At 36.6% G+C, this 12727-nt stretch overlaps 1 protein-coding gene across 3 annotated transcripts in view; it reads left to right on the top strand.

The window, feature by feature from the left end:
• TRPC4 (transient receptor potential cation channel subfamily C member 4) overlaps positions 1-12727 on the top strand; it is a 214278-nt gene that overhangs the window by 163958 nt on the left and 37593 nt on the right. For all 3 annotated transcript variants that reach the window (XM_082700394.1, XM_082700395.1, XM_082700393.1), the window contains exon 5: positions 11498-11637. In XM_082700394.1, coding sequence (XP_082556520.1) covers positions 11498-11637 — 140 coding nt within the window. The remainder of the gene's footprint in view (positions 1-11497; positions 11638-12727) is intronic.

The raw sequence follows: 12727 nt of genomic DNA, 5'->3' as shown, positions 1-12727 counted from the left end.
GCGCGCACACACACACACACACACACACACACACACACATACACACAGCACATCTTCTTTATCCAAACTCATGTATCAATGGACACTTGGGTTGCTTCTATAACATGGCTACTGTAAATAGTGCTGCCATAAACATAGGGGTGCATATATCCTTTTGAATTAGTGTTTTCATATTCTTTGGGCAAATACCCACTAGTGGAATTACAGGATCATATGGTAATTCTACATTTAATTTTTTGAAGAACCTCCATACTGTTTTCCATAGTGGCTGTACCAGTTCACATTCCCACCAACAGTGCAAGATAGTTCCCTTTACCCCACATTTTTGCCAACCCCTGTTGTTCCTTGTGTTTTTGATTTTAGCCATTTTTACAGGTATGAGGTGATATCTCATTTTGGTTTGGCTTACATTTCTCCAATGATGAGTGATATTGAGCATCTTTTCATGTGTCTGTTGGCCATCTGAATATCTTCTTTGAAGAAATGACTAATCATGTCTTCTGCCCATTTTTTAAACTGGATTATTTGTTTTTGAGTGTTGACCTGTGAAAGTTCTTTGTATATTTTGGATACTATGCCTTTATCAGACATCTCACTTGCAAATATCTTCTCCATTCAGTAGGTTGCTTTTAGTTTTGTTGACGGTTTCCTCTGCTGTGCAGAAGCTTTTTATTTTGATGTAGTTCCAATAGATGATTTTTGCTTTTGTTTCCTTTGCTTCGGGAGACATACTGAGAAAGATGGTATGTCTGATGTCAGAGAAATTAATGCCTATGTTCTCTTATAGGGTTTTTACGGTTTTAGGTCTCACATTTAAGTCCTTAATCCATACTAAATTTATTTTTATCTATGGGGTAAGAAAGTTGTCCAGTTTTGTTCTTTTACATGTCTCACTGTCCCTTTAAGTCAGTGTTTCTTGAAGTGTGACCAACTGACTAAAATCAAAATCATTGTGGATTTCTACAAAAAATTTATATTTTGAATTCTCCCCTTGGTTGATTAGTTCAGATATTCCAGAGGTCTTTAAACATTAAAGACTGAGAAACAATTCTGGAAGCAAAATTTCATGCAAAATATGTATTAATGTGAAAGCTTTATTAAGGAGTCTCAACTCATTAGAATCTAAACATGAAATGGTTTTACTTCTGATCACTCCTCCCAAGCACCCTATACCAGATATCCTTTTCCTATATCTTAATCATACATTTAGTAGATATCAAGTTCCTAAACCTTTGTGTTATTAAAAAGTAGTCCCATGGACACCTGGGTGGTTCAGTTGGTTAGGTGTCTACCTTCGGCTCAGGTCATGATTCCAGGGTCCTGGGATCAAGTCCCATGTTGGGCTCCTTGCTTAGCGGAGAATCTGTTTCTCCTTCTACCTCTGCTGGCCTCTCCTCCTGCTTGTGCATGCTCTCTCTCTGTCAAATAAATAAATAAAATCTTAAAAAAAAATAAAAAACAGTTTGAGTCTTATCATCAGTTTAAAGCATTCCTCTTCCTGACAAAAGCGTGGCCCATGGCTCAAAGGACCTAGAATTGTCCGTTTGCTCATTCTTCAACCCCAACTCTGGAATGGAAAGCGGGACACAAACTGTTCATGTTCTCCTGCTTGGTGGCTGTCGGGAAGAGGAATGACAAGAAAAGTTACACGTCTTCATGATTTCCCTGGAACCCCGGTCACAGCTCTTTCCTGGTTGTGTGTCTCTGGCTAATACTGTGTAGCCAGTATGACAAGCTGTGACTCATGGCTTTCCTGATGGGCGCATGAGTGTTCTCTGGAGACCCTGGGTACTTCCACACTGCATATTCTTGCGTCTGCACAATAGAGCTCTGCCTGACATCTTCCAGTCCCTCAACTCTTGTAACTAGTACTTGGCTCCTTTAGAGGTCCTATGACCTGGCAAGCACAAGAGGGCATGATTGCTAAAGCTTGGCTTCTTCCTGTGATAAGCCCTCATTCCCCAAGAGCATCACAAAACCTTGCCACATCTCACGGCAGGAGGTCAGGCTGCTGCCAGCTGTCTTACTGCCAAAACATACTGTCTATTGTCCCTGAGGATCCAGACCCAGGAAGAGATGAGCAAGCCAATTGTGGACCAGACACTCCAGCAGGAATTGAGATGCCAGTTTTTCCTGTAGAAATCCCCCAGATTTTTGAGGGATTCTTCACAGACTCTTCCTCACTTGTTTTAGGGGAGGTGGTAGGCTGGAGAGCAGTCACCTTTGTCTCTCCATCTGGTATTCTGAATTAGCACAAAAACTGTATGACCCTGACATGATGGCTCTCTTGCCACTTATTCCAAGTGTTCTCTCAGTTTAGACTATGGGATTGGAGAGCCAGTTAGTTGGTAATAGATATGGTTCTAATGTCTCCTTATATGCCCTAGAGGGAAGGGTGTGGCTACAATTTTCTGTAAGCTAGTGGGGGCTCTCATCATTATCTCTGTCTGGGTTTTAAGATTAGCACTGAGAAGATAGAAGCTGCCCCTTAACTCAGCACTTTTTGGGGGTCCAGCAGAATGTGAGTCTCTACTGAGTCTCTACTAAAAAATTTAGATTTTTCTAACCAAAAGCAAAATTTTCACCAGAGACCACTTTTTATTCCATGATCTGGGGAGGGAAAAGCAAAACAAAACAAAACCTCCAGCAGGGAGGAATTATTTCATTTTTGTTCTTTTTATCTACATTGATTTGGTGCCACAGTATAGAACTTGGTGTTCTATGAAGAGACTTCCAAGGTCAGATTCCTTGACTAGATCTTAGGCTGCCATGACAGGTCCTTGGAGGTTGCCCTAGGTGAAAAGGTGATTCGCTCTTTGTTTAGGGGTTATTTATCCTTTGTGTAAGTACAGAAAGCAAGGAAGAACAAGACAAGAGGTCTGTTCACAGAATTACACTCTTCTTACCTGAAATCGGGGCTGTTAAATGTGGTGTCTGAGGTCTGCCTACTTCATCCTATTCTCACAACCAGCTTCACACAGTGGGATATAATCAGACACTCAAGTAGCCCTGATGAAAACTGTTATGGGAAAGGTAGGAAAAATAAATACTAAAAACTTCCAGGCATCCACAAATATCTTTCAAAGGAAGTTCTCTGACTCATTTGCACTATGATCTTTCCTTCGCTGGTCCCCACAGTCTTGACATCCATGCTAGTAATTAGACCTCCACCGTGACTCTCAGAAATCATGTCATCTGTTTATAAACAGCAGAGAGCAATTTTGAAATGTTCCCATTGTGGGAACAGGACAAACATTTTGTGACAGGAGCTCACTGAAGCTTTGTTCTCTTCAGACTAGTTACCACAAATAGTTGATCTGGATGCATATTCCAGCCAGTTAATAGCACCCTCTAGCTTTTCTAAAAGGCTTGTTTCTTCAAAAATTTTGGTGAATGTCGCCAGAGCAGAGGAAACTTGGTATTTTGCTAATGTGTTCATAAGAAATAGAAATCATTAGTTATCAAACACGTATGTGGTGACTAGAGCTCTATGAAAAGCAACTGGATTCTGGTGCTCTAAAAACACAAGATCCCAAACCCTATTAGCCAACAAGCACTGACTGATAGTCTTGATTTACAGCTCAGGTTAAAAAATGATGGTGTGAACTTTCAGTTTCATCAGGATCTCTGTTTTTTCCACATAGCTGTGACTTACAGAGGTCAGAAGTGAATTTTTGTGTGTGATCCAGAGAGTCAGGTTTAATGTCTACTTTTTGAATTCCTAAAGAACTGTAATATCTCTGAATTGTGAGGGTTTGCTCTTCGCCTTCTTAGGAAACCATAGAGGTCATCTAGCCCAAGCTTCCAGTGGAAGTGCCATCTTCTTGAACTCATCTAATTGGAACAGAGTCTGCTCAGATATTAAGGAGCTCCAAGTTAAAATGTTGTTTTGTACTGAGCTTTTAACTAGTTCTTTTAACTGTTTTCCCACAGTTTCTCTATTCCCTTATGTAATTATCCATAAAATATTTGAAGTTACCTATTTTGTGGCTGTTAATAATCACATCTGGCTTTCCAGTCTGGTAGAAGCAAGAAGAGAGGTAACAATTTATCAATAAAAGGAAAAAAGATATAAATACTCTAGTTAGTTAGCAGATATTTAAAAAACACTTCATTTTATAATACATACAAATCTGAAAATAACAGAATCACAGATTCATAGGCTTGGAATTCCCTTCAGAGATCAGATGGAACAGGTTTTCACCTACTTTTAGAATCACTCTGGAGCCTGAGTGATGGAAGACATTCTAGGCTTGGATTGGAATCTTGACCCCACAGGGTGATCCATTCCAGTTTTGGAACAACTCGGATTGCCAGAGAATTCTCTCTTACATTGGTCAAGAAGGTTTCTCCCTATAATTTTCATATCAAAGATCCAACTTGTGCTTTTTGTAGCAGACCAAAGCAAGTCTGTGTCCTCTGGTATAAAACAGCTTTTAATCTTTCATGGAAACTATTGTGATGACTGATTTTAGTAAAATTTGATAATTCAGATAGGAAGAAGTAATGTCTGGTGATTCATTTCATTGAGGTAGATGGTATGATTTGTATAATTATTGATTCTATATATAGAATTCTATATATAATCCAAACCTCTCTGCTTTTGAAATGAGGAGTAACATTAGAACACTATTGTCTAAGATTACAAAGCCGAGTACCAGTTGAGCTGAGCCTTGCCCCTCACTCACCTGCTATAGTTAAATTCTTATCTCTGGTGAAGATTCACTGGAAATGCATTTGTTCAATTAATGATTACAGTGCACACATCTTCTCATCTCTGGGAACTGGCCAAGTTTCCAATAAAACAAAACAAATAAGCCACATTGTGAAATCTCAGAAATAAGAAAACATTGTCTAAGAGCACTGCCTAAGGAGCTTGAATTCTGGTTTCTTTATTAACTGGTAGTGGAGCATAGTCACACTGCCTCTTTTGGTGTGATTTTTCTTATGTAGGTTGTGGTTGTGTTCTGGCTTCTGAGATTGTCCCCAGGCTCAGCAGGAAAAAGCACCGCAGAATGGGGAGAGGAGAGAGGTTCCAGAGCGCTTTTCCTCACTGGATAATATAAATTGTTAAGTTTCCCACAAACTATAAAATCCGAGCTTGCATCATATCCTAGTCAGGTTTATTATATTCCTTTCTTCAATATGGAGGCAGTGATCATTATCATCTCCCCAATTATGCCCCTATCTTATCTGAGCTCTCAAGAGAGATTTCTTTCTGAAAGAACCTCAAAGAGAAAACTAAGATATATAAACACCAAATCCATACTAAAGCAGGGTCTACAGCAGACTTTAAAATCTACACTATATTTAAAAGTCTGAAGTTAGAACAGACTCTTAGCTATAGAGAACACACCAATGGTTACCAGAGAAGAGGTGGGTGGGGGATGGGTGAAACAGGTGATGGGGATTAAGGAGGGCCTTGCCATGTGATGTATGGAAGTGTTGAATCACTATATCGTATACCTGAAACTAATATTACAGTATGTTAACCAACTGGAACTTCTGTAAAAACTTTTAAAAAATGCACACTAAAATTAGTTAGACTGAAATCAGTCCTCACCTAGGTTATCAACTGAGCTCTAACTTAAAATTTGAAGAAATAAATTTAAATAATAGTAAATAACCATTTCTAGTTATCACTAAATGATGATAGACTATTAAGTCTAGTTCACTTTTATTTCTTCCAAAATCTTATTATGGGAGTTTTCAAACATACCTATCGGCAAGATATCACAATTAATATTATATTTATGATATTTATGATATATTTTATATTTATTTATTTCTTTATTTTTAATCTATCCCTATTGCCATTTGTCAACATCAACCTCTCATCCTTTTTGCTGTCTTCAAGTTGTAGCATTACTTTTCTTTTTCAGGGCACAGAGATTTAAAACATTGACAAACACACACAATCATGAAGTACCACCACAATCAAGATACAAGACAAGGGCTGGAAAACTATGACCCTTGGACAGATTTTGTTTTTGTTTTAAGATTTATGTTATTTATTTGAAAGAGAGAGAAGGAGTGCTCAAGCACGCAAGGAGCTAGTCAGAGGAAGAAAAATCCCAAGCAGAATCCCTGCTGAGCCAGAGCCCCATCCCACCCCCACCCCCGCCCATGTCCGCTGGATCCCAGGACCAGGACTGAGATCATGACCTGAACGGAATCAAGAGTCTGATGCCTAACCAACCAGTTGCATCACCCAGGTTCCAGTTGACAGTTTTTATAAATAGTTTTATTTTAACACTGCCACACCCATTCATTTACTGCAAACCTAACTTATTTATTCTTTGGCCCTCTGCAAAATACGCATGATGGTAGTTGTATGTTTTTATAGATGTCCTTCATCAAATCAGGAAGTCTTTCTATTCACACTTTGCTTAAAGTTTTTTGTTATAAATGGATGTTGAATTTTGTCAAATGCGTTTATGGCATCTATTGAGATCTTTTTTCCCCCCCAATAGACTGCGGATGGCATAAATCACATTGATTGGTTCTTAAATGTTGAAACAGTCTTGCATTCCTGGAAAAACAGCTATTATCAATTTTATATAGTGCTCTATTTAATTTACTGGTTAGTATTTGTTGAGGATTTTTATGCACATTCATAAAAGGTATTAGTATGTAGTTTTCTTTGATTGTATTATTTTTGTCAGACTTTTTATCAGAATAACACTTGCTTGCCTCTTAGATGTTTCTTTCTCTTATATTTTCTTAAGTGTTTGTTCTTGTATTCTTAGCACTAGTATTATTTCTTCCTTAAATGTGTGGTAGAATTCACCATAAAGCAACTGGACCTGAATTTTTCTTTGGTGGAAGCTTTTTTAACTATGAATTCATAATACTTTAATAAGTATAGGACAAACCAGGTTACTCTGTATACTCTTGAATGTGATTAGAAGTTAATGTCTTTCAGGGAAAATGTTCCAACTCATTTAAGTTGTGAAATTTATGGATATCAAGTTGTTCATTTTTTTCACTTGTTGTCCTTAAAATGTCCTAAGATCTGTACTGATGCTCCTTCTTCCATTTCTGATATTGATCATTTATATATTCTCTCTTTTTTTCTTTGACCATTCTGGCTAGAGTTTTATCAGTTGTACTGATCATTTCAGAGAACTAGAATCTGTTTTTGTGGATTTTTCTCAAGGTTTATGTTTTAAAATTTATTGCCTTCTGCTCTTATCTCTTTTACTTTCTTCTGCTTGTTTTGGATTTAACATGTTTGTTTTTCTATTCATAGTGTCATAGTTGAAGCAGAGATCACTGAGACTTATTCTTTTCTAATAAAGTCTTTAAACCTATAGCTCTAAGTACTGTGTTAGCAGGACCCCAGATTTATTTGGATGTATTTTCATTTTCAATCATTTCAAAATATTTTCTAAAAATCTGCAAATTCCTCTTTGATCTAGAATTATTAGAAGTATGTTGTTTGATTGCAAAATATTTGGGGATTTTCCAAATACATTTCATTATTGATTTGTTGTTTGTTATATTGTCATAGAACACATTTTGTATGATTTCCACTTGTATAAATATGTTAAGGTTTGTTTTATAGCCCATGATGATATGGTCTCTCTTGGTGAATACTACACATGCATGCATTTGAAAAAAAAAAAAAGTGTTCTACCACTGTCAGGTTGTTGATAGGGTTGTTCAGAATTCGATATTCTTCTGCCTACAGATGCTACAGAGAGGAACACTAAGGTCTCCATCGACTAAACTTATACCTTTCTCTCTTTGTTGTTTCAATTTTAATTATGGAATCCTGCATTATAAGATTGTATTGTTAGCTGCATTCATTGTTAGAATTGTTCTGTCTTCTCGGTGAGTTGACCTTCTCCGTGAGTTGACCTTTTCACCCATATGTTAGTATATCCCTCTACCTACCTGGTAACAGTCTTTCTTTTGAAATATATCTAGTCATATTAATATAGCCAACTCACCTTCCTTTTTTTTTTTTAGTTTTCTTTTGATTAGTATTTCATATGTCTTTATTATTCTTTTATTTTTATCCTGTTAAAGAATTGGAATATAGCTGTGTTTTGCATTTTTCTATATGACCATCTCTGTCTTTGAATTGGTGTGTTTAGACCATACATTTTTTTAAGACCATACACTTTAATGTAATTATTAATATTGATGGATTTGAAATCTACCCCATTGGTATAGTTTTTCCTACTGGCTCTATCCATTCTTTGTTGCACTTTTCCTTTTTTTTTTCTGCCTGTTATAATATTGAATATTGTTCATAACTTCATGTTTATTTATATTTCTGGATCTTTATACATTTAATTTTGTATATATACATATATACATGTACATATGTGTGTATATACATGTGTGTGGGTCTGTGTGTGTGTTTATCTGCAGTCTGCCACAGTGAGCCCTGAGGCTCTCTTTGGAGGAATCTGCTTCCCTTAGAAGTATAGGTTCTTTGGCCTTCTATCTCTTTTATATACATTGTATATAAAAATATATTTTTCAAGTAGGCTCCATGCCCAGCATGGAGCCCAACTTGGGGCTTGAATTCACAACCCTGAGATCAGGACCTGAGCTGAGATCAAGAGTCACATGCTCAATTGAGTGAGCCACCCAGGCTCCCCTACCTACATTTAAAAATATTTTAAGAGAATGCCTTAGGGTTTACCATATAATATTTTGTTCAGTATAACTTCAAATAATATTTATTTTGTTGACAAGTAAACTAAGAATTTATGATAGTATGTTTCTAATTCTTCTTTCTCATCATCTGTGCTAATGTTGTCATTTTACTTTTCCATATGCTATATATGTTATAAACCACAATACTTTGCTACTGTTTTTGCTTTAGGCAATTATCTGTTTGAGCAATTCTAAAAGAAAAAATATCTTTTACATTTATTTTCTTTTTAACCATTCCTGGATATAGATTTTCATTTCTTTTTATAGACCTAATTTTTTTTTTCAGTATCATGTGCCTTCTGCCTAGGATATGTCCCTCCAGCAATTCTTGTGGCCTGCGTCTCATGTAAACGGAGTGTTTGATTGTCTGAAAAAATGTCTTTGAATCATCTTCAATTATGAGAGTTATTTGTGCCTTGTTTAGACATCTGTGCAGACTTTTTTTTTCTTTCAATGCTGAAATAATGTCACCTGTCTTACATAGTTAAGACAACAAATCTGATGTCAGGCTTCAACTTCTTCCTTCGAATGCCATGTGTCTTTTATTTCCACCCCACTCCCACTCCTGATGCCATCACTATTATTTCTTTACCTTTTTAAAAACATTTTGAATATGATGTATCAGAGTGTACATGCATGTGTGTATTTAGAGATGGTATGTATCCCACCTGTACAGAAGGCCAGACAGAAGTACATTGCATTGATGCCTGAAAATAGATGCACCATTTTCTTCCCCAAGAACATCATGCAGGAATTTGAGGCAATATTGTCAGGAGCTCAACCGGGTTTGAGTTTCATTGCTACAGTCAGTTTCAGGGCACCATAGACTCTGCTTCAGGTGGTGCTATGGACTGCATGCGTGTGTCCCTTCCAAATTCATATACTGAAATCCTAACCCCCAATAGGATGGCTTTTGGAGGTGGGGCCTTTGGGAGGCAACTTACATCATGAAGACAGAGTCCTCATGAATGATATAAATCCCTTATACAAAGAGGCCAGAAGAGATAGCTTGATCTCTTTCTGCCATGTGAGGACAGAAAGAGAAGTCAGTATCTACAGTACGGAAAAGGGTTCTCACCAGAGCCTGACCATGTTGATACCGTGATCATAAACTTGCAGCCCTCAGAGCTATGAGAAATGAAGTTTGATTATTATCATAGAGTGGGGCTCTGTGATACTTAGCTAGAGTAGCCTCAACTGACCCAGATAAGTAGGAAAGAAGGTAATTCTCAGAATTCCTGCAGCACCCACACCTTTTGGCCTCCTCTGTGCACGTGTGCCTCAGAGGTGTTCTCTCCCCATGCTCTCGCCACTCCTCCAGGGGTTGTCTGCTTCCGATTGTCACTTGTGTTTGTTGGCCTGGTGATATAAAACAGGCAGATTCTCTGTTGTCCTGGTCTGTGGTCAGACTTGGGTAGGACGATGCCTGGGCATTAGGGATGGAAGTTCTCAGTGCGCCCTATCTTACTACTTAAGGGCAATGACACTTTGCAGGTCATGAGAGACCTGACCTTCCCCTGTGGTAAGAAACCTCGAATGATACTGGTGTCAACCCTAGGCCCAGGACCGTTTCCTGCTTCTCCTATAGGGCTCATGTGTTGGGTTCCCTAAGGAAGAGGAGTACTCCATGAGAAAGAGCACTGAAGGAGCTGGAAACTCCCTTGTGTCTTTGTCCCAGAGGCTCTATTCTCTTGTGCTAGCTCAGACTCAGCCTTTAGAAGCTAGTTTAAAAGTTTTTCTGAAATCCTCTTACCCTCTTATATGATGCCTTTGTCTCTCACGACTGCACCCTGCCACAGGTGAGCTAATACTCACCCTGAGGCTATCTTTGGAGGAAACTGCTTTCCTTAGATATGTAGGCTCTTTGGTTTCCCATCTCTTTGATAGGTCCATAAAAGATTATGATTTTATAGTTAACCTGATTTTTTCTGGCTTTTAGTACAAGACAGATATGAAACACTGTGATATACATTTGACATTCCAGACTATTATTATCTTAATAGAGTCATGTTACTTGCTTATGTTAATGTAGTTATGAAATCATATTTATCCTTTTAATATTTCCTGATTCTACACCCTTTGATATCTCTCTCTTTCATCATTGGGCCTGAAAATTAGATTTATAAAATTTTAATAAGATTATGGAAATAAATTGATATATAGTGATATTTCGTAGCACTTGCTAGAATTTGAAAATTAAAACATTTCCTATTAAAAATATGATCATTATAAAGGGAAGGGATTTTTATTTTCTCTAGATGTAGTTTCAAAGCTATTGCTAGATAGAAGGTCTTCTAATGCAATATCATGCATGTTATGACTCTTTTGTGTTCAGAACTGAAATCAGATCCCTGAAGTTGCTAATCAGTTATAAAAGCAAAACAAAGCATCCTGCTTGATGTAATTAAGACAGTTATGTTCACCAGATACACTGTTTTTTTCATGAATCTTTGAGTCATCTCAACTTTGGCGGAAATGTGTCTTTAAGTATTTGTTTATCAGTGTTATCAGATTTTCCATGAGAAATATTTATAGTTACATAGAAATTACAGTTGATTCCAAAATTACACCTTCTTATGAATGTATCAAATGAATAAAAGAAAGGGAAACTGCCCTAAGAGCATTCTCTACAATTAGCTCAGTGTCCTGTAAGTTTTAGAGTCTGGCTGAGACTGAATATTACTGTCTTTAAAAAAATAGATGTTTCATGTAGGAAAACAATATAGTCTCTTGCAGCTCTGAGATTCTATAATTTTTAAGTTGCATATCTCAATTTTTAGTAATTTGAAAATCACACTTACGGTGACTCTTTTTGTAATTGCAGGTTTTATATGGGGAGAAATTAAACAAATGTGGGATGGTGGACTTCAAGATTACATCCATGATTGGTGGAATCTAATGGATTTTGTGATGAATTCTTTATATTTGGCAACGATCTCTTTGAAAATTGTTGCATTTGTAAAGGTAACTATTGTTTACATTGTTGATAAAGCGTAAGTTCTGATAAATACTGATATGCCTTTGATTGCTATTAATTTTACTAATAATGTTACTTTTAGAGCATTATGTATATGTGATATTCACCTCCTCATCACTTTGATAGATGGGTATAAAATACATAGATAATATCCAATTTATAGTCATAAAACAATGTCACAATTTGAAGTTGTCACCCAATTTTATTGCATCTAAACTGAATAATGCTTCAAAATTACTCACCATAGTTGCTCTCGCTTCTGATCTTCTCTGCTTCTAATGAAATTCTACCTTAAACACTATTTAAATTTTGGCAACCAAAATCTATTTTTATCAGTTACAACTAAACGATAACATTACATAGATCAAAATATTACTTTCAAAGCATTGAAATTATTTCAGCTCAAACTAATATAGTTTGATATAAATAGAGCAGAATATAATTTCTTTCTCTTCATCCCATTCAACATGACAGTGCCTGAAATCTCATACACCCGTCACTCCCCCAGATTTTGTACAATATCAGTCTTTTCCAAACCACAGAATTTATGTAAAACATGTTTGTTCTGCAATGACAATCTGGATTATTTTGTACTTTGGGGGATATTTTTTGAACCAAAATATCATCTCCTTCCTGCCTTTCTTTTTCCCCATTTCCTTTTCTTGCCTTTTTAATTTTTTTTCTTTCAAAATGATTAGTGTATTAGTAAAAAATAAAGAGTGTCTAATTGGGCTTTACATGAACGATTCAAGCGAGTTAGGGATCTGATCTAGAAAATACTAACATGGAGGTGAACTCATGTTCATTTCATCTAATTCTTAAAATGGCCACCTGAGTCTCTTAGTACAGAGTTCAGCTGTACCCAAAGTTGGAAAGGCCAGAGTTTCTAGAATTTGTTCAGTTAAAATGTTGCCAGCATTCACCAAAACATTCAGAAAGAGCATTACCTACCAATTTCATGGACAGGAAGCTATATTTTAAGAATAGAATGATAATTTGGTAATTTTTCCTACCTGAATTGAGGTTAATGCCCTTGATGACCTTAAGAGAAAAGAAGGTACTATCTTAACTAAGGAG

Source organism: Mustela nivalis (assembly GCF_964662115.1).
Source record: "Mustela nivalis genome assembly, chromosome: 15".
Lineage (NCBI taxonomy): Eukaryota > Metazoa > Chordata > Mammalia > Carnivora > Mustelidae > Mustela > Mustela nivalis.
This window is presented reverse-complemented; position numbering and strand designations above follow the sequence as displayed.